Source organism: Chroicocephalus ridibundus, chromosome 3 (assembly GCF_963924245.1).
Source record: "Chroicocephalus ridibundus chromosome 3, bChrRid1.1, whole genome shotgun sequence".
NCBI lineage: Eukaryota > Metazoa > Chordata > Aves > Charadriiformes > Laridae > Chroicocephalus > Chroicocephalus ridibundus.
The window spans coordinates 27,264,662-27,291,750 of NC_086286.1; the positions used below are offsets into that span (position 1 = coordinate 27,264,662).

Genomic DNA, 27,089 nt, shown 5'->3' on the forward strand with positions numbered 1-27,089 from the left:
GTTCCTACCACTGAACTAAAAACACAGCAGGCCCAGATTTTGACATATGAACAATCTCACAGAAAACAGGGCTTGGGGTCACAGGTCAGTACAGCAGTGCCCAAGCCGTGTCTGCAACGTAAAGAGCATAACACTGCGGCGTAAGGGGAGGGGGTGGCACGCACGGATTAGAAGAGACAGGCAAGGCAGATGTGGACTCGCTGGGACCCTGCTGAGCTCAGGGGAAGCCTGTCCTGAACTACTGGGCCCAGCTGCGCTTGTTGGTAACTCTTTTCTTGTGGTAGCGTGAACCTTCTGCCATTTTACTAATGGAATGAGACTAGCTGTCCAGCTCCAGGACCCTGAATCGTGATCCTTTGGAAACTCCAAGGATTGCAACAGGCTTTTGCATTCTTGCTAGATCTTCCGTTTCAGGGCATCAGTTTTCTTACCGTCTCTACATATTCATACACCTCTATAGCTACAAATAGCTCTGGTTTCCTCTCTCTCCGTTTTCCACATATGGAATATTCTTGGGCACTCTCTTGCTGCCATGTTTGTTGGCTCCCTGGAACACAGCAGGCAAAGTGAGAGGTCAACTCTGCCTTTTTTGTAATTTTTGTGATTTTTTTTTTTTTCTCTTGTGATTACATTTCTGTGATTTTTTTTCTCGATGTCTCGGAATACTTCCTTTCCCTTTCCTTCTTTAACTACAAGTTTAATAAAACAAACAGTACCTAGGGGATGACTTCTTAGTGTTTATCTATTTTTGTTATATTACAGCTTTTCAAAACTTTCTAAGGCAAAATTACTTTCTTTTTCTCTCCGATTTTTTTTTTTTTTTAAACTGCTCATCAGTCCTTACGGCCTTACCGCTCATCCCACTGCCCTCGGCGGCACCCACAGGAGAGAATTAATTGACAGAAATCCCCCTGCAAAAAAGGCCAAGCCTCAGACGAACCCGGGAGCGCGGGCCGGGGGCCAGGAGCAGCCGTGGGGGATGTGCTGTGGCGTGTGCGGTAGCTGCGAAACGGCCCCGCGGCGGTGCCAGCTGGGCACGGTGCCGGTGGCCGGTCCCCCCCGCCTCCCCCGCCGCCGGGGCGGAGGGCCGGCGTCTGGGCAACGGCCATTCCCGGTGCCCCCACAGCCGCGACGCCGGCTCCCGTTTGTAACCCGGCAGGACACCCCTCCCCAGGGAAAGCCAGGCCCGCGTGACGTCACAAAGGCCCACCACCCCAACGCGTGACGTCACAAACCCCCGCGCGACCCGACCCGACCCGACCCGACCCGACCCGACCGCGCAGCGGGGCCTTCGCCCGCCCGCCCCGGCCCGCAGGGGGAGCCCCGCCCCCGGGCGCGCACCGTGCCGGGGCCGTGTGAAGCGCACCTTTTGCACGAGTCCCGCTGGCCGGGGGGCGGGGCTTGCGGGTCGGCGGGCGGGGGGGGGGAATACCGACGGGCTCAGCCAATCGGAACTGCAGCTGCCGGAACGTCACGCGCGGCCCCGCCCCCCTCCCCCGGCCCGGCCCGGCGGGGCGGCCGAAGGGCGGTACCGGGAGGGGGCGGGGCCGCCTGTCGCGAGGGCGCGCGGGCCAATGGGAAGCGTGGCGGGGGGCGGTGGCGGGCGGGCACGGCCGGGCGGCGGGGGGGCGGCGGCCAATGGGGCGCGGGCGGGGAGGCGTGTCCGTGCCGGCTCGGGTTCCGTGTGGAAAGAGTGAGGGGGCTCGGGTGCAAAGTTTGCTCGCCCAGCGCCTGCGGAGGGAGCGGCGGTGGCCGGGCCGCCGGCGGCGGGGAAAGGGGCCGCGCTCGCCCTCGGGGCTCCGCCGCACCGACCCGCCGGCCGCTCTCCTCGCCTCTCCGCCGGGGTTGGGTCGGGTGGTGCCGGGCCGGCAGCCGGTGCCCCGGCGCGATGTGCGGGGGGATGGCGGCGAAGGGGCCCGGCGGGCCGCGGTGGTGGCAGAACCGGCGGGCGCGGCTGCTGTGCATGCTGGCCCTCACCTTCCTCTTCTTCGTGGTGGAGGTGGTGGTGAGCCGGGTCACGTCGTCGCTGGCCATGCTCTCCGACTCCTTCCACATGCTCTCCGATGTCATGGCCCTGGTCGTGGCGCTGGTGGCCGTGCGCTTCGCCCAGCGCACCCGGGCCACCAAGAAGAACACCTTCGGGTGGGTGCGGGCCGAGGTGATGGGCGCCCTGGTCAACGCCGTCTTCCTCACCGCCCTCTGCTTCACCATCCTGCTGGAGGCCATCGAGCGCTTCACGGAGCCCCATGAGATCCAGAAGCCACTGGTGGTCATCGGCGTGGGGGTGGCGGGGCTCATCATCAACCTGCTGGGGCTCTGCCTCTTCAACCACCACGGCGTCGGTGGCCACGGCCATTCCCATGGCCACGGACACTCGCACGGCAGCCGGCAGCACCCCCGCAGCGGCCCCAAGCCCGAGCAGCCGCCCGGGGACGGGGAGGCTGCGCTGCACCGGGAGGAGACCAGCACCTTGGTGGAGAACTGCAGCAGCTCCAACGGAGTCAGCCAGGACAAGCTAGGTAAGTCCTCCAGCTCCTCTGTCCCATCCCAGCATAGAGGTGTCAGGAAAGCAGGAGAGGTCCCTTCCCCGAGGAAGGTGGTGGGCATCCAGGTCCCGCCGGGTGCAAGCTTCGTGGGGACCAGCCGTCCTTCCTCCTCAGTCCTCCTTCCTCCTGGGGACAAGGCAAGAAATTTTCTTAGTGGTGACGTCGGGCACACGGCCGTTGCACCTCTACCGCACGCCTTTCCTTCAAGTGCTAAAAGAAGTGCTCCAAGTTGCGTGTTTGTCTTGCAGACAGGTCAGAGTGTGAAAGAGTCTTAGGGTAAAGCGGTTCTGCCTTGGAAAAAGTTGGTGCTGGTAGAGAAGGCACATGACAAGTGTTCTTTGCCTAGCAACACAAGCTGTCACAAGACATTGCCCTAATGCCTCTGAACTGGCTGCACATCAAATAGAGCGCAGCTCAACACCTTGGTCCTGACAGCCACATCTCTCAGTTGGGCCAGTTACTAGCTACCTGAGAAGCTCATCGAAATCTGTACGTAACATACTGAAGTATATTCCATTGCAGCAGTGTTGTACTTCTTCGTGTCATCCGTATTAGTAGGAACAAGTCTTGGAAGTTACCAATCAGAGCCGTGGGAGTCGTGCGATAGGCACTGAATGCGGAGCTCGCTGGTGTCAGAGTACATGCGTGGTTTCTTTTGAATTAGTTTTCTTCAGCTTTCTAAAGCATGCACCTTCCCACTCACTTGCACATAGAGATAAATTTACAATCTTCCCTTCCCAGTTGCGATCAAACTGTCTCTTTTGTGGGAGGGAATTTCTTGGTTGTTGTTTTTTTTTCGTTTGTTTGGGGTTTTTTTTGGTAAATGGATCCAGAAACCCGGATAGTTTATTTTGAAGTCAGTTGGTCAATGCTGAGTACTGCGTGCTGGCAGAGTGAAAGGTGCGTAATTAATTGCCGTTTCTCTGCTTTAGTCATATGGCATCTGTGTTACCAGGAGGAAGGGGTGTCAAGTCTTCAGAACCCATGTCTCTCCTTTATTTTCAGGGCAACATCAGGAGACCGCTGTTTCAGCTTAAATTCAGCTGTAATTGAGCAGAGTGAACTTTGCTACAGTTTCGGTTTTAATGTGGTCAGAGGTTCTAATACACCTTTAAGAAACTTAGCAGAGTCTCTCTGTCTCTTTCTCTTCTCTATGTTTTGAAAACTCCATGTTGGTTTTGAAAAGACAGGTTTTGCAAGAGGACAGGAAAGTTCCTCTGATTATAGCATACCATTTTCTTGACCACATAATAAGCTCTTAATGTTGGTTTAGTTCCAACAAAGGTATCCTAATAATTAGTTTCAAACAATGTAAAATTCCTTTAACCGTTGATCTGGTAGATATCTTGGCTTGTGAATTGTTCTTGCATGGTGAAACATGGTGAAAAGTTGTGCTTTTAGTCAAGTTTTGGACTAGTTCTAGACAAAGAGATTCATTTACAGCATGGAGTAAAATGTATACTGTTTTGAGCTAATTTGTCTGGAATTTCTTATGGATGTCCTTCTGGCAATAACAAATAATTTGTTGTGGGTATTTAGCTGGTAATAGGGCATAATTTTGGTCACAGTGAAACTTTGAGAGAAGTTTGTATTTCCTTCTATGCCCAGTCATGATTATGTAATGGATGCAGTTATTCATAGCTTACCCATGGAAATGTTAGAGGTAGAAGCGCTTGGAGACTTGTGAGAAATGGTAAGATGCGTAGGTGAAGACTCGGGAGGTGTCTGGGAGTGGTACTGTGCCTTCACTGGAAATTACAGAGAGGGGTAAGCCCTGATTTCTGAAGGTGGAAGTGGAAAGCTAGTGATAGCCTTAGGGGCTAGTCCTGTGCAGGTATCTTTGTGCATATTCTTTACGTGAACTTAGCAGTTTATAGTTAGATTTAAATGAGCGTAGTTCCAGTGGACACATTTTAACCTTTTGCCATTAAAAAATCTCAAGAGCTTTTTGGAACCCTGTTTCCTGTTACCCACCCTGATGGGCAGGTCTGCTGACTTCCCAGATCGTCTTTTCTACGAGTACTTGGTACGCAGCAGAGTATCAGAAAAGTTCCTCTTTCCTTGCTCTCATCGTGGACTCTGAGGTCTGAACTCTGTAACTTGAGATATTTTCCTCTAATTTATTGGTTTCTCTGGAAAGTTTCAGGTCCCATATTCCACGACTCCCAGAAGTTGTGTGGAAAACGTAGCTGGAGCTTTAGGACAGAAGTGTGATGCTCAGGGTTATGAGCCTGGGGCTTGGAACTGACCTGCTCAGGCACCTTCGTAGGAGCCCACCCTTTCTTCAGAGAGGGAAGAACTTGTAGACACTTGATGATTACGGAATCGCAGTCATGAGAGCAGAGTGGCAGAAGCTGCAGGTCATACTAACATGTTAATGTTTACAAAGCTCTGAACTGAAGAACCGTGGAAGCAGTCAGAGCTCCCTGTTTCAGTTTGTTGGGCCAGGGCCAGTGCCTGTTACGTTGCTTTAACACTGGAAATCTAAAGAAGAACTTTAGAAGAAAAGGAGGTTAATCATGTAAAATACTTTCAATTTTGAACACTGGAAGATGTTTTTCTTTCAAAAACCATCTTCTTTGTAATGATGTGTGCATTCACTTCTATATAGCTAGTTAAGTGTGATGGAGTGGTAGTATCACAGACGGTTTTGTCAAAGAAGGGCACTGAAATGTTCATTTATGCGTTGCACAGTCCATGACGTACAGCGTTGGGCATTAACAGTTATATATCATTTAACAGCTGTATGCCACTTAAAAAACTTATTTTTACTACTTTTCAAAATGTGTTCTGAAATATAAATAACACTAGTCCCTAGCCTCTGAGAGCTTCAGTGATAACTTACGCTGTCCTGTAGTCAATACTGCTGATAAATTCTGCCGTTTAGACCTAAAAGCTCAGATCACTGTATCTCACAGTTCTGCTGTCTCCTCCATGCGCCATCTCAGAAAAACTTTCTTTTCCCTGAATTCAGAATTCTTTTCGAAATGAACTGCTAAACCTGAGAAGTGGTGACTATAAAGCAGTATCCATACAGCTTTTGAGCTACTGGCCTCACAAATTTTAATGTAGAATAGCAACGCAGTCCTATGGTTTAAGGGAGATTCTAGCAATGGGATGAGCCTTCTGGCTTTTCAAAAGAGGGAACAAATGTAAGTTACTTAGCTATGTAACCATCTTTTTTTATATATGCTCTGTAATTCTGCATTTTGTTTAAGAAATGAATGGTGAGTAGTCAAATGGTTAAACAGTTTTTTCAGTAAAATAAATTAAAGTATGGTCATCTTCATACTTTACCACTATAGCTTTTAAGCTCCCTGTAGAAAGCCTTCTTAGACTTAGATCACTTACTGGGACAACTGAATATTTCTAAGCCCAAGAAAATGTGGCTAAGTGTTATGGCTAGAGTGAATTGCTTTTCAGTTTTGTACTTAATGTGGCAAGCTTAATGTTCGTTATTATTTTATATGGAATTATAGTAATGTGTAGTATTACAGCATATGCCTAATCATTTTACTGTTTTCTTGCCAGGTGATATGAAAGACGACATGACAGACCTACAAGTGAATGGGAACGCTGGTCATTATCCCCTGGACGTAGAGGAGGTTGAAGAAGACTCTAGTGCACAGCTTAACATGCGTGGAGTTTTTCTGCATGTTTTTGGAGATGCCTTAGGTTCAGTTATTGTGGTAGTGAATGCCTTGCTCTTTTATGGGTTGTGGAATCCATGCCGCAAAGACGAGCCCTGCTTTAATCCATGTGTCAATAATCATTGCATGGAAAATGCTACTTTATCCCAAACACTTGGCAGAGAAAACAAGTCCGAGCAGGAGAGCATTACGGTGGCTGGTCCGTGCTGGTTGCTGTATTTAGATCCCGTCCTTTGTTTGATCATGGTTTGTATACTCCTTTACACAACCTACCCGTTACTTAGGGAGTCAGCCCTTATACTTCTGCAGACTGTTCCCAAACAAATAGATGTTCATTCTTTGAACTCAAAGTTACGTACCCTTGATGGAGTCGAAGCAGTCCATGAATTACACATTTGGCAGCTGGCAGGCAGTAGGATCATTGGCACTGCTCACATAAAGTGTCCTGACCCTTCCACATACATGATGGTGGCAAAGCGCATAAAGGAGATCTTTCATGATGAAGGGATTCACGCAACTACCATTCAGCCTGAGTTTGCCAGTGTTGGCTCTGAATCGGGGAGAGGGAAATGTGAGTTTCCTTGCAGGACTCAGTGTGCTTTGAAGCAGTGTTGCGGAACAGGAGAAGATAATACTACAAAGAAGACAGAAAAATCTTCGTCAATTAGTATTTCTTGTTCAGAAGTTGTCATTGAATTTCCAAAAACTAGGAGGACTAAGTCGGAGAGTATCCCTTCAGTTAAGCTAGAGGCAAACGCCGATCAAAGCGAGCAGTTCGAATCATCTTTGTAACTCCCCGAATGGTGCTACCTGAGTTTTGGTGACTTTGACAACAGCTATATTGCAAGAGGAAGGGACAGACGTTTGAGATGCAATTTTGCCAAGTAGTGTAATTGCTGAAGTCCTTGTTCTTGTCATATTGCTAAATCTAGAATGCTTGTTTTAAAGAACATAATGTCACTGTCATGATACAATGTGTTAGTGTTGACTTCGTACTGAGACAGACAGAAAGTGCACCAGTGCTGTAACAACTTCAGAAAACCAGTTCCAACATTTCAGCGGGGACACTTTTTGCTGTGCTTCAAGTTAAAATATTTTTTTTCCGGTGAAAAGGTATTTGAGGGATAAGCATGTAGGAACTCAATTTGTGTTACAGATTTCTTGGACCTACTCTTTCCTTTAATATTTGATTTGTAGATATTTTAATATATTGTTTATTTAGAAGCCCTAAGGAAACCAAAGTTCATAGAATGTTTTTAAAGATATAACTACTTAAAACTGGAAGCCACTTTGCAGTTTCACGTATTTTTCTTAAACCTATATAATAATAAATGTGAAGGCTTTTCTAATGAATTTGTCCAATAGCGTATTTTAAAGAGGACATCATGTGATTGTTAGAAGCTGTCCCCACTTCTTCTGGTAAGGTAGCGAGGCAATTGAAATCAACTGCTTGTGAAAATATCAGATGTGAAAGGGTTTTTTTTCTATCAGAATGGAGGTTCAAGCAACCATGTACTGCTCTGTGATCAAGACGTGAGACTGACTGATAAAGTAACACATACTTTCATATTTTATGGATTTTCTGGTGTTTTTCCTTATTTCCAAGTTGTATCTGGTCATAGAAGTCTTTGATGTTTAAAGAGTCCTTGACTCACAGTGCTATGAATGAAGAGCTGGAGCGTCATTTTTAACTGATTCTCGATTTACTAAGATGAAAGAATTAGTTATGTCAATAAGTGCTCTGTCAGGGAAAGTCTGCCAAGCACCAGCAGTATAATTCGTGCTTTTAAGCATGGACAGTAGCCTCTGTAACTAACAAGTAATTCAGTGGCGCGTTTTGCTTGTAGTTGAGCCTGTCTATAAGGACTTGCAGTGACTGCAGTCCTGGTCCCTGCCGCGTCCTCAGCAGCCTTTAGGAAGCGGGAAGGAAGACTTCTGAGGAAGCGGGGCAGGGAGCAGGGTTTCATTCATGGTATTTCACACTTTGAGATTTTTGTGTGTCACGTAATTTCACTTACTAAGTATCCGAATCTACGGTTTAAAATGTTAACTCAGTTAATTGACATCTGGCTCTAAAGAAGCTGTTACAGTACGCTGCCAACTTACACCTTAACAGAGGAGAAACTGGTCTATGGACTCTGAATTTGGCAGAGACTAGATGAGGGTTGAAGATAAAACATACAAGAAATCTAATCTAAAACCCTGACCCTTTCAATCCACCCTCAAGTTATGTGTGGGAAACAATGTCGCGTGAATTAATTGACTGCTCCTATGCTCAAAACTGGAAAACAACTCAGATCTTCCGTTGTTTGCTCTATGACTCTGGACATGATAAACACTCTGCCTCGGTTTCCCTGTCTTAAAATGGGGATAATACCTACCTCACAGGGGTGTTGTGAGGCTTAATTCTTGTGCGAAGAGCTCTGAGATCTGTTACTGGAAGGCACTGGAAGGAGTATAAGATGCTAAACTACATGGTATTTACTTCTTCTACAAATGTATTGCAATACCTGGGCACAACAGAGGGAACTGAGGATAGTTTTGGCCTTATGAAATTCTTTGATGCTGTGGTTTTCAGGTTTTTAACAGTATTTAAATGTAGAAATTTTTTTTTTTTAAAAGAATGTTTTGTTAGCGAAGGGAATGTAGCTTTGCCTCCAGATACAGAATGCCTCGCTAGTTTGCATCTCTAGTGTGTGTCTACTATGATAATTGCTCCGAAGTAGTTAAGAATAGTCTGCTGCTCGTCGGACCTGGGTTGGCCCAGGTCGTGTCAGTGGTCTTACCCAAATTCTCAGCAGAGCATTGCAGTCAACTCTCGATTATCCATGGGTGGGTTACCAGTGTTGTATATTAACTGTGCAGTCTACGGGGCCAGACCGGTCCGGTGTCGCACGCCAATGCCTTGGCCAAATGCGATGTGCCAAAGCGTTGGGAAAGTAAAGGAGCTGAGTCCCGTTTGGCACGAGCCCGCTGTCAGAGGGTTCGTTAGCTTGGGTGCAGGGCAGCACCCTGCAGTTATTTTGCCTCTTGGCTGCTCAGGTGCGTCCAGAGGAAGCTGCGGTGCGTGGATGGGTCGGTTCAGCTTTGTGCTAGCTTGGGGGGTGTTGGTGCTTCACAGCCATCAGCATCGCTCGCCTTTTTTCTGTGTTTATGCTTGTTGTATAGTCTCATAAACTAACTTAAATATGTCAATATAGTATTTATATGTGTTTTTGTTTTGTCTGAATTATCTTAACTCTTTCTCCTGTTACCTGTATATGATCTAGAGTTGACTGTTAAATGAGATCTTGTATGAGACTACGTTTGCAAAATATGCTACCACTGCTAGTATACTACAAAGTATTAACCAAGTAAATTTTGAAATGAACAAAGTACTATTTTTTTGGAAATGTGTATCCTTGCTTTTTGTGGTAAACTTTTCACTAATTATTTTGCTCACTAGTTTAAAATTGGTCTCAGTCATTAATACGAATTCTTGAGGTCCTGCTGTATATCACTAATGCACCATAGAACTACTGCTCTCTAGTTTATTTTAAAAAGAAAACCCAAGACGAACCATAGCAGCACTGAGAAGCCTGACTGATTTCTCTTCTGTTGCTCTTCTAAAAAAAGAGCAGCTATTGAGTCTTGACAGTTGCCACCATTGGTTAAGCAGCTCAGTAAATGCATCTGAATAGATGGAGTTGTAGTCACTAATTCCACTGTAACTATTTAATCTTTTTTTTTTTGTGCCAGAAGTCTTATTTTTCTATTTCTGTGTCCATTGCAGGCAATGGCTAGCTTAAAAGACAAAAAGCTCTCCCCCACATTATTTTTATTATCAGGACAGGGTGCAGATGTGATGATGATGACGATGATGGGGGCAGAAAAGGGGAGTTGCGTAGCCTCTCTGTCATGTGCCGTGTTGCATGGGCAGCACTGAAAGGGGCCCTTTAGTCTCTTTAGCCCTCGATGGCAAATTCCCTGAAAGCATATAAGTCAGGTCAAGGTGGTGGCTGTACAGCAGCAGGAACACAATTCTTGTGTTTGTTCTGGCTGTATGAGACCCGGCTGCAGCCTGCTAGCTTGCGCTATAACTTGATTTTTTTTTCAACCGGATCTATCTGTGGTTACACAGACTTGATTTCTTCTGAAGATCACAAATCCAGAATACTGGGAGCATTCAAAAACACTGCGAAGTCACCTTTTTTTTTTCTTTTTTTTTTTTTTTTTTTCCACGAAGCATGAAACTAGTGAATCTCATGTAAGTGAACACTGCAGTGGTGGGGAGCTAATTGTATTGTGTATCACATTCCTGAATTTTTAAAATAAAAAAAATATGGAACACTGATTTTAAGGAAAAATAAGTTTGTATTTCAGTGTCTAGATTGTTTATGCTTCTGATTAAATGTGTCAGAGATGTACCAAACATCAGGGGGGGAAATACTTTACGCTTAGTACACGTCTCATCCAGAAACATGCTATTTTAGAATCCCTTTCTAGATTGTATCTGCACCTAAGGGTGCAGCGCAGAACTAATTCAGACACTCAGTGGACTTGCCACAGTACCCTGAAGCTTTATTTTTTAGCAGAGTAAATCGCTTTTGTGGAACCCCTTATAGTTTTAGCTCAATTGCTTTCGACACCCACTCTAGGCTTTTGGTAATATCTGTTATTGCTGCGTCATGGTATTCGGTATGGACATACACATAGTTAGTAAAAGACAAAACCAGCCCCAACTTGTGACTCCCCAAAAGTCATGGCAAGAGCTTAGTCCTGTAAATTTCTGTATTCACGAATAGTTTCATCCGGCTGACGAGTAGTTACTTGCATGCAAGGAATTATTTGCGAGAGTGAGTCCGAAGCTGCTGCCAGAACAGCCTGGCTTTTGAAGAACGACTGAAAGTACCTAGATTCTATGATGTATTCAAATCTGGAGTACTGTGGTGTTCCTAAATTTGCTGCAGAAATACTATTGGTGTGCTGTAGTTCCAGGATTTATTCCTTTTCCCTGTTCTCCAAAAAGAAAGAAAAAAAAGCTGGCTGATTTTCCTAGGAGTTGTTAACAAGTTTAGCTAAATTGACGTTGCTGTTTGCTCCTGGAATTGGGCTGTCTGAATTTATTAAACGCTGCCTAGTGGAGTTTGGGGAGGAGGGATAAAGATTCTTGCCATTCTCCTCCCCTACCCCCTGCTTTGACTGCACTTTCTAATCTCTTCAGCTATGGAGAGACCGGGGGGGACGGAGGGGGTGAATTTTGTAGCTAGATGTTCTGAGTTCCACGTGGAGGGAATGGGAAATCCTGCTAACTATATTTAAAAGCATATAAATATGCTCTGACTATTTTAGTTTCGTAGCACAGCGTCAGTTACACCCTCTTTAGGTATGCGTTTAGTAACTTTGGGCTTTTCTTTCTCTGCTGGACGCAAAGTGGTGGATGCTCCATTTGCCTGAGCTAAAGCCGGGCTTGACAGTTTTCCAAATCAAACGTAGCCTTGCTGATAACAGGAGGTCTGATTATTCCTTATGACCTTTGCTTTGTGTGGTTAGCTTCCTGTGAGGTACATGGCCACGTTTTAGCAGGCTCACATTTATATTTTTTTGTGTTCACCATGTTTTCGAAGTAGTTGAAGAGCAAAACCACGATACTGAAAAATGTCTTTCATCCAAAAAGCACATGGGATTTATGTGGCTTTTTTTTTTTTTTTTTCATGTCCTGGATCCTACTTCTGAGCAATGTTGAAATATAATTTCAACACTAACATAGCTAGCGTTCATTGAAGATATTTTTGCCTTCTTTTAAAATAAATGATAATGTGTTTTCGTTTGTTTTGTGGTTTGGGTTTTTTTTTAATTTGATTATTTGGGTTTTTTTGTTAAAGTCCTGAGAAAATAAATGGAGCTCTTGAATGACAAATACTTTTAGTTGGGATTTCTTTCTCAGGTCAGTTCCTAGGAAGAAATCTGACTAGTAGAAATGCACTGTCACCATCTCGCAGAACCTCAGAAACACATACAAAGAGCACAAGTAGAAAAAGAGGTTAATAAATGGGTCGTGAAGTGATGGCCTCCAACTGTCTGGATCCCAGGTGCAATTAAAAGAATAGTTGCTCAATTCTAGTATCATGTGAAGAGTGAATTACACAAAATGCATTTTTTTTCCTGCATTTTTTTTTCTAAGAAAAACAGCCTTCGAAAAGCATTAAGAAAATCTTCCTGTCCTGTTAGTTGGCCGTGGTTAAAGATGTAACACAGGGGTCAATAAGGTAGGCTTCCTAGTAGATGTCTGTACTGTTCTATTTAGTGTTTTTGGAAGATAGTTACTTTAGAGCAGAAGATGCTTTGGTGTTTTTCAGCTTCGTGTTTTTCAATTCAGACGTGCTGCCGTTTGTAAGGTTTGTGGGGAAGAAAGTACTGACTGCAGAAAAAGACAGAGCTGCCAGCAAGAACACTGAGGAGGGCAGGAGCGTTCGTAATACCTGCCCGGAGCTGTTCCTGAGCTCGCAGTGATGAGTTCGTTTTGGAGCCCTTCACTGGTGCAGCTTCAGCAGCTGCTTTTTTTCTGCTTCAAGAGGGAAAAGTGATTCCCTGTTATTGGTTAGATACGCAGGAGGGTATCTTCGGTTGGACTGAAAGCGTTGCACGTGAGCTTGAGTTTTGCCCTTTTCCAAAGCCGCTTCTGTCGCACCATGAAAAGGTGTGATTTAAACTTAATACGAACACCCTTTATGAGATATGCTAGTATGGGATGGGAATTTTTAATTAATAGGACGGGAAGGGAAGCTTCAGGTCTACAGCCTACTTTTACTTTTACACATACCTTTACCCACACCATTCCTAGACCTCCTGCCCCAGATGGTTGCCTGACCACCTCAAGGACCAGATCTAGCTCCCAGGACAACTTCTTGCTGCTTTGGCATCGGAGCAGCTGATGCCAGAGGGAAAGGGCAGGATTCACAGGGGGCGAAGCTGTGTCTCACTCCAGGCAGGCGACCACTTTCAGCAGGAACCTTCTCCTCAGCCTGATCCATGCTAGCATCCCAAACCTGGCGTGAAACCCTTGCCACCAAAACTTTGGTTAGCATTTTTATATATGTGTTCTGTGTTATCTTTTTTTTTTTTTTTTTTTCCCTTTCTGTGACACCACAAACTTTAAAGTAGTGCTCAGGCCAAATTGTAATCCCCCCCTCCTGTCGCCCAAGCTCCATTTCTAGTCGTGGCGTTGGGTAGGCATCCCAGCGTTGGTGGGCATCCCAGCGTTTCCCTCACACCAGCTAGTGCAGCTAAGAATAGCCGTGGCGATGCTGTGGAACAGGATGTGCAACCTGCTGGGTTTCCTGCGTTTGTGCTGGTGCTGCTGGCCTGGGATGAAGCCTACCCACCTCCGTCTTCCCTTCTAGCGCTGCTGGAGTCACTAGGTGGATTTGTTAGATTTAATTTGCTGGATTAGGTTTGCCGTGGGTCGGCCTGCACTTGTTTTGGTTGCGTTCCGCAGAATAGGCAAAAACCCCAGCTGAGCGAGATACTGACTTGCTGCCCGTCTTTGTTGCTTCAGAGTACGGTTCCCGAGTGCAAGCGGCTGCTGCCGGCCCGCGGCGGCCCGTGGCAGGAGAGGGCTGCAGCCCTGGATTCAGCTTTTGCTGGGTGGTTGGATGTTACCGTGTCATCCTTCTCGCGGAGGGTGCCGCTCAGCAGGTGCGTGCGCGGGAGGAGCACAGCGCGGGTGAGCCCCAGCAGGTCGCTGGGGCATTGGCGCTCACCTGATCCCAGTGCTCATACCCCAGTTAGGAGCGAACAACACTCCTGCAGATAAACGCTGCACGGATTGCCATACCCGCGAGATTTTTGCAGTAGGCAGCACTGGCTGGAGACGCAGCCCATCATTCTTGTCTTAGGGTCCTCTAGGCCTCTCCCCAAGTCAGTTGCAGACAAGCTTGTTTTCCCTCGAGAAAGGGATTATGTGAATTAACAAAATTTGGATGATAATTTTAATTCATTTTTTTGTGGCCACGTAGTGACTACTATAGAGATGGGGCTAATTCTGATGGGGGTGATTCTGCGTGCTTCCAGCTGAGTGTAAGGAGGGGCTGGGTTAAAATACCAGGTAAAATCTAGGCAGAAGCAGTTCGACTTCTAAACATCCATAGCAGCAGAGGTCTTAGACTTCTATGTCATGCTGCTTTGAAGGGATCCGCTCTTCTCACATTGCTGTTCAAAAAAAAAAAAAAGAAAGGAAGAATTGTGTTTAATTATCACAAGAATTATCAGCCAGCCTTGGTAACTGTGTTTCCAGTATGTCTGAAAATCTCCCTGCGTATAGCAGGTACCCAGGAGAGACTGAGTGAGCTGGCATGCTGTTGCTAAAAAGGAGGTGTTTGGTACATATGCTTCAGTTTGGAAGTGGAATGACACTTGGCACCATCATGTCCCAGTTGTCTTTTTTCTGAAGGAGTAGGAAAACTACTGAGCTAAACATCAAGTCAAGCAGCGTGGGCAGAGCTCCCGTGTCAGGACCGCGCTGACACCATGGTCACAGCGTGACATCGCTAGCCCTATGTGAAAAGCTCAGAGCATCACCCAAGCCCTGTATATTATTCAAAACCTCAGTAACATTTGCTAAAAACTGCATGGTTTTTTTTTGGTTTTTTGTGTTTTTTTTTTCCCCCTTAACAGATCCAGAGAAGTTTAGCCACCCAGTTTAAACATTTCACTACCAATTTAGAAGGTGAGCTGGAAGGCTTTGGACCCTGGTGTGTAATTCACCTGCGTTGCAACAGTGTGTGCTGCTCTGGAAAAAAAAAAGGTGCCATTGAACCCAGAGTTTGAATGCCATTGCCCTTGTGTGCCCTTTCTAAAAGTATCTCCGAAAGCGAGGTAATGTCAAAATCATGTTTCTCTACTGCAAGCTGTTTGGATACCAAAGTCTACAGCTTCTGCAGTAGCCCTTCTGTCAACAAGAGGGTGGCTGCCTCACTTGCAGCGCTCCCGGTCACAGATGCAGCGCGGGACCAGCATCTGTGGTGCTCTTCATTGCTGGCCTCTACCCAGACAGTTATCTTAGCTGTTACTGCACGTTTGGGACTTTCGCAACAATTAATGTGAGATGGAAAAAGAAGGGGACAGGCACCGGAGTTCTTTATGGGTTTTTTTAAGAATGGAAAATTTGAGCCATGATATTTTTGCCAAAACTTCTTTCGGCTCTAGTAGTACCGGGAAGGCGGATCGCTTCCCCCATGGTGGTCACTCTGATTAGCAGAGAGAAAATGCAATTGTAGCATCAATGGAGAAAGATGAGCAATGGAGTGTGTATGGGTTTTGCTTTTGGACTGGTTATAATTTTTTTCCCACTGCATCTGTTTTGATGGGAGTAATGATGTTCTTTGGTCTTCCTCCGTAGCTCTGCAGTGTTTAACAGCTTGTTACTGTGAGACCTACGTGTGACGTCTGTGGAAATCAAAGTTAGTGAAAGACACGGGAAAAAAATGCTTAAACAGATTCCAGCTAAAACTGAGACCTTAATCTTTCCGAGACTGAGAAGGCAGCCAGCACAACCTCAGCTGTTACATCAGGAAAGGGTAGTGCCAAGTACCAAGCTTAGCACGCCCCTATAAAAATGGTGCAGGAAATCAGGTAACAGTAGTTTTGTTTCCTACCTGAGCATATGAGAAGTGGCCTACATCACGAGACTGCAGCTTGGCAAAAAGTATTGCCTTTGCACGGAGGCTTTGTTGTTGGCAATGGTTAAAACCCTGACAGAGCAGTATTTCTCCAAATGACTTAAGGTAAAGTCAAATGTAGAGAGTCCTTATGCAATATGGAGTTCCCCTTTCGAAACAGCGGTTTGGAGGGAAAAAGTCATTGGTCTGGGCTAGGACAAAAATTGCTTAAACAAGATAAACAAGGGTGGACTACTGTGATCGTTCCCTTCCCCTTTATCTCTAAACCTTAACCTTAAATTACAAATCTGAGGTTAACGCAGTGCAGTGCATCTGCAACTACTGAAAACAGCTACCTTTTAATAGATCTTATTTATTTCAATGACGATGAAGGTTTGAAAGTCCCTCTAGGTAACAGAAATATTTCTATGCTTTTAAAGTTCAAATGCAAGTATTTTTAAATATTATTAAGAATGTTTTCAAATTAAATAATTAGTTCTCCCGATAAAGCGTTTCATAATCAAGAAAATTATTTACTAATTCTGTATCCTTGTTTCTAATCCAAGTAGTTCACAGAACGTAGAAATAAACTTAATTTTCACAAAGCTGCCCAATTTTGGGGGGGCATGGTATTTTTAAAATATCAGCTAGAAAGAAAGGAGGATTCAGTCATAAAATCTGAGCTAACTACACAATCTTGGTGGCAGGTCACTCGCCACTAAGAAATACTTGAGCGCTGTGCAGAGCTCTGACTGGCTGTAGAACGTGTTGTGAGAACAGGGACCACAGACATAAAATAGGGTGGAAAAATCTTTGCTTAACCTTCACAAAGAAGAAACTACTTCAGTGATACATAAGAAAAGGTATCTATTCCTAAGTTGCATTTTTGCTTGTATTTTACATGGCGTCCTGCAAAACTAACCCTTCATGATGCTGGTCATGTGATGACTTTATTCCAGAAGTACCAGATTAGGTCCTGTCCTATGCCATGGTTTATCCAGGCAGTGAAAGTACGGTAGGGATGAGTGGAGGGCATGATAGATGCATCTCTGGACTGTACATCACTCAGCTACTCCTTGGAGTACGTGCATTCCTTCTTCTAAACAATGTGGAAGCATGTTTGGGGTTTTACCCAGATCTGATCATCCTGGATTTCCAGCAACTTTGTTCTGACAGGTTCTTTTTGAAGGAGAATATCTCTTAACCAAACTGGCTTCAGAGTGTCTTGCCACGACAGTGCCCTTAGGTGCCATGTGCGGGCTGGCTGAGACAGTGACGCTGTATTTTCCTGTGCTCGTAAGAATGAAAGACTCCGAACCAAGTTACGGAGTGGATGGAGAGTATTAAAGACCTGGAAATCTGCAAGAATGTGCTGAAGATGAGGCTAGATTAATCCTCAAGACCGTTAGCCTTTGTTAAGAAAGGTGGGTTTGGGATCTTTTACTTAAATTTGATTAATCCCAAACAGAGCTGCTCATATTTAGAGGAAGAAAAGCTTTGGATTCAATGAGATTTCACCGAGGCGCTTTTTGGTAGGTCTCAGATGTTTACTAAGTAAATTGGGTAGGATGGTAATGATTGTTACAGAACCCCTTAGAGCATGTTTTCCATCTCCTAGCATCCGTGATAAGTAGATTATGAATCTAAGAGCCTGCCCTGGTACAGTGTTGGGAACTCTGACAGAGGTGAAAACTGCTCTCTGTTCATAGCCCACATGGGGCTCTGACCTCTGTCATACTTTTCATCCATCAACCGTCACTAGATAGTATTTAAAGAAATATGAAGTACTCTCTGAGACTAGAAAATGAGACCGTAGCAGTAACTTTGTAGTAACCGTGATTCTCTCAAATGAGTGCTCTTATTTGTCTCCATATGGACTTCAGTTTCCCAAAAAATCTGAAATTTCAAATTAAGGCTGACCTCGGAAATAGGGATTGTAGAAATCTCACGGACAGCCAGCCGGACTACAGCCATGCTAGGGAAAGAAGCCATCTTCCCTTTGACTGCACCCCAAGCAGACCCGGCCGAGGCATGGAAGCCCAGCATTCCTCCTGGGAGAAGCCCATAGTGCCGCTGGTTAATCCCTGCTGTACTGCACCGGTCTGGGGGCCGCAGCACACCGGAGAAGCGAGGGCACCGCTGCCCTGAGCTGGGCCATGTGTGGGCCAGATAACCTGTGCTCTGAGCAACTCCTGTCGCAAAGCGCCCATCTAATGACAAAAGCACGTACAACGCTGCCCCTCAATGTTTAAAACTCAGACTCTGTATAGGAAAGGCCTCCAAATCAAGGCTACGTATGGCATAGGTATAAAGGGAGCGACGGGCTGGTGGAAACGGCACCGCCAGTTATGTAGCAACTCTGATATTGGGCTCCCAGTCCAGTTACTCCTGGGATTAATGCCACTGCTGAGTTTAGATCTGACAAATGTGTCTTAAAACTCAGTTTATGCAGAAATGGCTGCTCAGACCCGGTTACTTCTCCTTTCCTTGTGCAGGTGGCTTTTCTAGGTTGTCTGCTTTTTCCACGATGACTTCTAGGCACTGCTTGGGCAGGGGTTGTCCCCTCCCAGCATAGCACTGAGCATGGAGGTAGGCGTCCTCCAGGCAGGGCCGCCGGATGCTTCCTGATCTGGTAACGGGGAAAAACACCCACCACGAGAGAGTTCGCAGCGCTTCACTAAATAAGTAATAGATACTAAAGTCTCCAGGACTTTGGAGCCACACGGACTCTGACTTTTCGTGCAACACTATATAGTGTTTAGGTAAAAGGTTAAAACGATACTTACTCTAAAAGAAACCTATACCGTAACATGGAGGCAGAAGACAAACAGAATTAGTACTGCTTTCTTCTTTAATAGGAGTCAAGCTGAGATGGAGAAGGAGAGTTTATAAATGTTTTCTGTTTTGTTTTTTTCCTTTCGCACTTTGCATGACTTCTTGTTAGAAGGCTGGAAACAGGCTTCTGTTAACTCTGGGTTATTAAAAAACCAAAGAGCAGTCTTGGAAGTCTTGGAAAGAAATTGGGGTCTGAGAACACAGCAGGGTAATGGGAAACTTAATAAATATCCTGTTGTTATAACATCTGTCATTTTAGCATTAACAAGCTCATGACTTTAGCTGTTGTATGATCACAGCTCCACTCTGCAGATTAAGGGAAAGGCTGTTAGACCTTTCAAGTAAAAGCTTTCTGCACGGCAGGATGCTTTAACCTCTTGTATCCTGAAGCTATTTAGCTAAAGCAGCCTGAAAGCGATATTGAGACAGACTCCTGTGCGGGTCAATTAGGAGGGATACAGAAGCAGTTAGGCTCAAGGGTTTCCCTCATTTTGTTTTCTTTGATGTCCAGAAGAGCCAGAAAAAAAAACAAAACACAAAACCAAAATAATGTGAGTTGTTTTTTGTTTTTTGGTTTTGTTTTGTTTTAATTTTGATTTGGCCATACTTCGGCTCTCTTAAAGGTTGTAGAGAGGAGATTTAAGGGACTGTCTTATTAAATGAATAAACATCACTGGAGCAAAACTACAGTAGATATCCATTGCTTTTACGGCAGTAAATGTATACCAACCGCAAACACAGAGTGGTATTTTGGTTCAGTTAAAACAGGGCTATGTAGGACCAGAACAACTGTACAAATACTGAACTCCATATAGCATCTCTCGCCACCTGTTTCTGTGATTTCTTTAGCCTGTTGACTCATATTTTTCTTTTCTGGAAGCTAAGGAAAATGCCTGCTACGCTGAAAATGCTCCTGGTTTGGTTTTAATCTCAGACACTTTCATCCAAAGCATGGTCATAATGTTTCTGACTTCTTTATTTTTTGCTTTTATGTGTCAGGTGGTGAAATGAGAGCCCTCCATGAACTGTATGCTGCAAAGATACAACATCACCCACTGGCTACACAGCTTCTTCTGCAGGGAGGAGCAGAGGGGCTGAAAGAAAGAGGTTGTCCTGGTGCTCAGGAGAAGTCCATAGCATGTTGGGTGCAGCAAGAGCTGGAGTTTTAGAAGAGACCTATGGCCATCTTGTCCCAGAGCGCTCTGTTGTCTTCCCTCATTGTCCTCCATTGTCGTCCTCCCTCAGGGCGAGGAAGCACCATGTCCAGCTCACAGCTGCCTCCAGGACCCGTGTCAGTCTACAGAAGTATCGGTGGACCGCATGTCTCATAGGATGTAAGGACAAACCACCATGCTCACATGCTTCTTTGATGCTTCTGAAAAGCCCAGAGGCATCAGTTTGCACTCCCAAGTGCTTCCAAGCCCCTGCGTACTGTAGGAGCCTAGGTCCCAAGTGATTTTTCGTAGGATTTAGGCTCCTTAATGTATGTTTGGTATGTTAAGGCTCCTTAAAGCATGTTTGTTTGCTTTAAACAGGATTAAGATTGTCTTGGAAATGCTACTATTCTGTTTGGGGAAAAAAACATACAAAGGAGTAAGGCCAGGTGTACAGAAGAAATCCTATCTCGTGTGGCATGACTGGAAAGCACAGTCGTGATCTGGGGCACTGGGGCACACAAAGCCCTTGCTCAGGTCATTAATGTGCAGCGGGTTTAGTTTGTGTGCTTTCAACTTCTATTCCTTTTAATGACGTTAAAGCAAGAGCAGGAACCTACATCCTCCCCCCAGATTTTGAAAATGCCAGCACAAACCGTTCAGTAGCTGCTGGTGGTTTCACTGCAGTGACAGATTGAGGAGGGAGGGGGGAAGCCTTTTTTTTTTTTACTAGTTTAACTTCCTGAAATATTTAAAAAAAGCACTGACTCCAAACCACCTTTCATTTTTAAATACTTTTCCCTTTTGTCAGTGAGTTCAAATTCTTGCAACACTTTGAGTAGAACAAACGTTTGGACCCCAGTAGCGTTTGCTAAAGACTTTCACAGCTGCTAACATGCTAGAAAATCAATTATTTGCATGGGGGTAATTAGAACCCATCGAAGAATGAGAGAAATGAATCCCAACGATGAAGCTCAATGGTAGCGCTAAAATCTTGCAATTAAACTGTGCTGTAGGATTATGCGTATTAGCACATGAATTACTCTTTAAATTATGAACGTTGAACCAAATTATTATCTGCAGCTTCTGGGAAGGGATAATCAGGTTAGGCTGGCAAAATACAATACTTTACTTTTGCAAAATACAAATAGAAGTACAGCTTGCTGAAAGCACAACTAATTGTTCCCCACGACTGCATCGTCAGGTTAAACCACATTTCTTCTTTTTGAAATATGGGTGGCATGTTACGCTTTTTTCCCTTTAAAACCGAAAGAATAGTCAAAACCTTGAGGAACACCTACCAGATTCCCAGAGACTGGCTGCAAAAAACCTACGGAGGTGCTAATTTATGTCCTTCTCACTCCAGCAAAGAGGGTGCTGGGAAGATCAGAGGCCTGCTGGGTGGCAGGGAGCATGGATGTGCGGGGATGTTGCCCTCTGATGCCAGCACGGGCATCGCTGCTGCTGTGCCTGGGCTTGTGGAAGCCAGCTGCCTCCAGAGGAGATACACCGCTGCAATCCTCCTGCGCGGCTGCGCAAGGCTGCACATGGCTGCGATCACCTTGCACAGCTGCAATCCTTAACGCACAGCTGCAATCCTCGTGCACAGCTGTGCCGGGGTGGCCCTGGGCAGGTGCGGGGGGATTGATTAGAGGGGCTTGGCACAGAGGGGAAGCCCCACACTTATCTCCCAAAGCAGCCCGGCGCCACCCTGCCTCTCCCCTGGGCAGCGGGGAAGCCCCGGGACCTCTGCTCTTGGGCTTGAGCAGACTCTGGCCAGCAGCGGTGTGACACCTTGCCGGCCTCCATGTACAGCAGCAATTTACTGAGCCCTCCACCATAGCTCACTCGCGCAGGAAGTTTTAGCCCAGCACCCTGCCCCACGCTGGTGACCGACTAGGGCATTGCCCGCAGGATCAGTCCCGCCTTCTCCTGCTGGTGGGTCCCTATCTGGGGGACACTGGTCCAGAAGACACCGTCCCCCCTGGCACCGCTCCTTCTGAGCACAGCCTGTGGTGGAAACCAGGACAAGGAGTTTTGTGGCAAATGGAGCGACGGCGAGGCTTGCCGCAGGGCCGCTGCGCAGCCCCCATGATGTGAGCCATTGCCTTCGTGCTATAAAGTGCAATTTGCCAAAATGAAACCGCTCCAGCCGCATGCACCCGACCGCAGCGCCTGAGCAGCGCTGAAATCGCCGCCACCGCAAGAGAACGGGTGGACGTCATTAGCAGGGAAATTCGTCTTTTACAGGAGCCACAACGGGCCATTAGCTTTTAACCAGGTTTTTAGGGGTGGGAAACAGCTTTCCTGTTGGGCAAAACCTTAACAAGGAAATAACTGGCTCCAAACATCCAGGGGCGGCGGGGAGTTCAGAGCCGAGTTAGCTCTGAACTCCGCAGCTTGAGCTCCTTGGTACAATGCAGCCGGCTCCCGCGTGCGGAGGAGCCGGTGGCGGAGCTGCAGGGAGCTGCCCTTATTTATTTGTTCCTACCGCACGGGCTGAGACACGGGCTGTGTTTTATGTTCCTCTGCAGGAAGGTGATAAAGTGCCTGAGAGCCGCTGGAAGCTATTCACCAATAAATTCAAAGGGAAAGGCCATTTCTCGTGCCTTGGAAGGAGAGTTGAGGGATGCTGGAAGGCAGAGAAGACCGAAACGGCGTGTCGCACAGCAGCGTGGCAGGAGGCACCGGAGCAAAGTTTCTGGTTCGTTTCGTTGCTTCTTTTTTTTTGTTTGGTTTTTTTTCCCTCAATGATTTTTACTCTGCCTGTGGGTAGGCAATCAATATCTCTTTGCCTCCAATAAATATTCTGGGCTTTTAAATGATGATGTATTCCAGGGCGAAACAAATTAAGTGTGTGATTGCTGCCCTCTTGTACTCAAACTAATTCTGTGGGTCTAAATGGAAACTCGGAGAGAGATTCCTGAACCGGGCTCTCTGGTGGTGGCGGATTTGAACAGGGGGAAAAGCATCAAGTCTGGCTTCAGCTTGACGCCGATCCCTCTTCTTTCACTGAGCAGAGACTGGGGTGAACTGTGCAAGCAGCATCGCAGGCTGAATCCATTGGGAAGGTGCACATGGTTGAGCATCGGCCTGCCCAGAGCACTGCAGCGCCTTTGTTTGCCTTGGTGGGTGTCTGTGGAGCTGGGTACGGATTCAACCACCTGGCCTGGGAAGCATAGGCAGGGCTGAGCAGCAGTGGCCCAAACGCCAGCCCTTGGGGTGCCACACCGACAGTGACTTCAGCTTTGACCTGTTGGTGCAGTGACTGGTCAGGGAGCATCCCCTGAGGACCCACTATTAAAAGCCACCTTTCCCTTCAACACTCATCCCAGAGAACCTGGTGGAAACATGTCTGGAGCCCTGAAAAGTCTGCCTTGGCTGTGACAGCTACTGATCCCGTCCCCCACGTGTCCAAGGGAGAGCAGATCAGCTTAATTAAGCACTGGGGAAGCAATATGATATGCTTCTTAAGCGGAGTTGGATGATTTGGTGCAAATAAATTTTTTATAGGATACATTATTCTCTTTGGTTTCCTGTGCTGTTTTGCTGAGGTGGTAGAGGGACCATGTAGCGATTGTCCCTGCATTTCTTTTGTGGCGCCTCTGCTGCTTAAACCCTGCAGCAGAGAGACTTTATGGGACAGCTCAGGAAATACTTGACTCTGTTTCCCAACTTCTGCTACAACAAGAGCTGTTGCTTTGCAGGATTAAGACGACTGTGGAAGATGGAGGGCAAAGACACTGGGCGTCTTTGCCAGGAGCAGGTATTGCACAGTAAAACACAGCCAGCCCAGAGCAGGCGGATGCTTCACGTCGGGTGACTGGCAGCCCCGCTCGCTTATCACCCACAGCCATCACCGCTGGGTCCTGGCCTCCCTGTGGACGGTCTTCTCTCTCCCTCCCTTCTTCTTTGGGGGGAGGGTGCTGCCGTTTTAATAGTGGCAATCGTGGACTAACTGTGCATTAATCCTCATCAGCTTGTATGTGCCTACGGGCAACACGTGATGGGCCTTGACATTTGCCATCCAGAAAATGAAGTCCTCCCAGTTTGAGGGCACCCTGTCCTGGCTTTGTACCAAAGCTGTTCATATCCACAGCTGTTTCATTTCAATAAACTAACAACAACCCCTGCAAAGCCTGTGTATCAGCAAAAGGCTCTCCACAGCTGCAAGTGTCAGCAAAACAGGAGCTAATGCAGGGGGGCGAGTGCCGAGGCAGTCTCAGCCCTCGCCCTGGTAAGTCTTAAGCAGCATTTGCCTGAAGGGCTTCGACTCTGTCCCAGCTCTCCTCTACCGTGCTTGTGGTTGAGTTATCACCTGGGAGAGGAGGGAGCAGCGTCAGACCAGGCTCCACAAATAATCACCAAAGTCTTTACTCATTCTTTCTCTCCAAGGAGAAGCCCTTGGATGCCAGAGGAGGCCAGAGGAATGATTCGGGTCTTCCGCCGCAACAGGAACCAGCTCCGAAAAAATCTGCATTGGTGTCTGGGGGGAATATTTGGAGCGTCAGGGCTCGGTCTGCTGCTTCTCGTAGAAATCAGCAGGAATTTTGTCACATGCTTCTCTGGCCCCATTCTGCTCCCGTGACTGGCAACGCCTGCTAAGGAAAAGCGGGCATTGGTGGGGAGGGTATTTGAAATGGGGGTGCTGGGGAGGGGGCAGGCTGCCTGCTGGGGTGTCCTGTGGCCTGAGTCCCCCTGTAGCACTGAGGTCTGTTGTTCATTTTTCTTCCCCTTGGGTTTTGCTCAAGGGAGCCCATGTGTTTGGTGCTGGCCAGTGTGCAGTGCGCGCAGCTTGGGGCTCCAGGGCCGAGGATGAACCAGGGAGATAAGCTGTCTGTGAGCATAAACGTGCCTCTAGCCGTGCACACCTTGTAGGAAAAAGGAGAATTTCTGAAAAGGATATGCCGAGAGAGGGGCTGGGCAGTGCATGCCTTGTTTCTCACCTTCTTTCCAGCAGCACCCACTGCTGAGTCCTTTTGGAGGCAGGCTACAGATTGAAAGACCCGTCAGACTCAGTGTGGCAGTTCCTAGGTAACAAAAAATACAAGGATTTATGAACTGAGGAACGTGGGATACTTCTGATCCTGTGCAAACAGAAGAAACGCCCTCCTTTGGGGCTAAGCCCTGAGATCTTCCAATGGCCGGGGCACTTGTGGCTTTTTTCTTGCAGCACCTGTATGTGAGTGCCCTGATATTCATCCATGTACCGTGAGATTTGAAAAACATACTCCACAAGCCAGTGTGCTGTTGAAGAAATGGTAGTATAGGCAATTTTTCTATCCTCCAGCACGGTTTGGAGCATAATTCCCACGGGCTGCAGTGAAACTTCCAGGCAGGTGAGGTGGCGGAGCCAGGGGAGGTCTTGCAAGGTGCTGCTCAGCGCTGCTGCCGCAGCGAACGCCGTGAGCAGCCGATGACTCGGGTGTCTGCTATATTCCCTAATGAAAGGCCGAAGGATCTGGCGTCTTTGTATTAATCACTGCAAACCCAGCTGTCCACTGTTAGTATCTTCCCAGGGTTTTGTGTATCTTGGCATGTTTAGGTAACCAAACGGTATTTTGTGTGCTCTGCTGAGAAAAAACACTGGTAGCGGACTCCTAGGAGGCAGCACCATGGGCTGAGTGAAAACTGCAGGGCTGTTCTGTGTTACAGTCATTGCAAAGGGAAAAGCCCAGGACCTCTGCGCCGTTGCCATACGCTGCGCCGTATTTCGAAATGAGCCTGACATGGATGAGCAATAAGAGCTGGAATGGTTGAACAAACAGATCCACAGCCAAGCAAAGTCTGTTTCCACCGTGCCCTGTGGAGTTTCTGTGAGCACGGCAGCCCACGGGGTGCTTTAGTCAGTGAGCTGCAGCGTTCCTGCTAATTTAGCGTACTAACACTCAGCACATCCCTGAGAGGCCCTAAGGAATGAGCTGCATCTATTGCAGCCGAGGGCAGCCGCATCCTTTCGCTTGCTACGCAGCTCTTTTCATGGTACCTTTTATGTCTGGTCCGAGATGGAGAGAAGCACCTGAGCAGCGGGGATTTTACACCGTGACCCCAGTCTTCACGCTCCCTCTTTGACCTGGGTGCTTTTAGACCAGGTATGCAGCTCTGCCCACAGCCTGGGCGCCTACCTCAAGGTCTAACTGCCTGCACTGCCTACCACTTTTATTTGCACAAGTTTTCTAAAGTGTCATAGTGGTCAAACTTGATGGATTGCCTGCCTGAAGTAGCTGGATAATCAGATGAAGCGTTTATTTGGGCCTATCAATTCCTACTTGTGTCCTATATTTTAATTGCTGAGTTCAGCTTGCAAACTGTTTTGGGGAACTCTCATTGGTATTCCCTGTTCCTGAAGTGAAAACCACTTTGTCCATACATTTCCTGCTTTCCTGTGTAAAGGAAAATAGGATTTGATGTTTGAGCAAATAGAATGTAAAGCACTATCCAGCAGGTCAGATTAATGGGGGGTGCTTCCTGTTGATGGGCAAGAATAGGAAGAAATTCTTTACTGTGAGGGTGGTGAGGCACTGGAACAGGTTGCCCAGAGAAGCTGTGGATGCCCCATCCCTGGAAGTGTTCAAGGCCAGGCTGGATGGGGCTTTGAGCAGCCTGGTCTAGTGGGAGGTGTCCCTGCCCATGGCAGGGGGGTTGGAACGAGATGGTCTTTAAGGTGCCTTCCAACCCAAACCATTCTATGATTCTATAATGTAATTCTGTTTGGTTTTCTTAGGTTTTTGTGATATTCTCTTACTGTGAGAAATGAGCACAGCCAAGAAGCAATGAAGACATGGCTTAGCTATGAAGGGGAAGTAAAAAAGGCTAACAACCCAGGAAAAATACACTGCAAATGCAGAGCTGCTTTTCAGGCTGACTCCCCTGAGCTGTGTGCTCGCTGGGGTGCTCAAAGGCAGGCTTGTGGTTTCCTTAAAAGGCACCCACACAGATTTCGTTTCCCTGCAATGCGTGTGCATGACCCTACGGTATTTCTGGCAAGTCCCCATCACGTCCCTGCCAGCAGCTGCCTGTGCGAAACATGACAGTCGGATGTGCCACCAGCCTGGGGAGCCTGAAGTTTTCCTAAGGCACAAGCCCATGGATATTGAGGGAACGGTCAGGAAGCGACATCCCAGAAAATAGTCTTAAACAGAGTTAGACTCAGGGTTGGCATTTCTCTCCTCTCCCAAAATCATCAGATGCAATTGCAGGTGCTGATGGGCTCGCCAGCATCGCATGTCACAGAGCTGGTTGAGAGGGGACCCGGCGCTGCCGTTG

The 27,089-nt window shown here is 46.9% G+C and overlaps 1 protein-coding gene and 1 long non-coding RNA gene across 3 annotated transcripts; both read left to right on the forward strand.

Annotated features, from left to right (window-relative positions):
- The first annotated feature begins 1,677 nt into the window (after positions 1-1,677).
- SLC30A1 (solute carrier family 30 member 1) lies at positions 1,678-9,391 on the forward strand. The gene is made up of 2 exons (XM_063328510.1): positions 1,678-2,519; positions 6,078-9,391. The coding sequence occupies exons 1-2, from the start codon at positions 1,889-1,891 to the stop codon at positions 6,986-6,988; spliced, it is 1,542 nt and encodes a 513-aa protein (XP_063184580.1). The 5' UTR covers positions 1,678-1,888; the 3' UTR covers positions 6,989-9,391.
- Positions 9,392-21,570: 12,179 nt separating this feature from the next.
- On the forward strand, positions 21,571-23,935 carry LOC134513804 (uncharacterized). Of its 2 annotated transcripts, none has more exons than XR_010070514.1 (3): positions 21,571-21,761; positions 22,358-22,527; positions 23,531-23,935. It is a non-coding gene; the product is annotated as an uncharacterized LOC134513804 (long non-coding RNA). The 2 variants fall into 2 exon arrangements; XR_010070515.1 differs by lacking the exon at positions 23,531-23,935 and adding an exon at positions 22,844-23,293.
- Positions 23,936-27,089: the final 3,154 nt, after the last annotated feature.

Coding starts and splice junctions, on each gene's coding strand:
- SLC30A1 (XM_063328510.1), top strand. CDS start 1,889: ATGTGCGGGGGGATGGCGGCGAAGGGGCCCGGCGGGCCGCGGTGGTGG. Junction 2,520..6,077: donor AGTCAGCCAGGACAAGCTAG/GTAAGTCCTCCA, acceptor TTTTCTTGCCAG/GTGATATGAAAGACGACATG.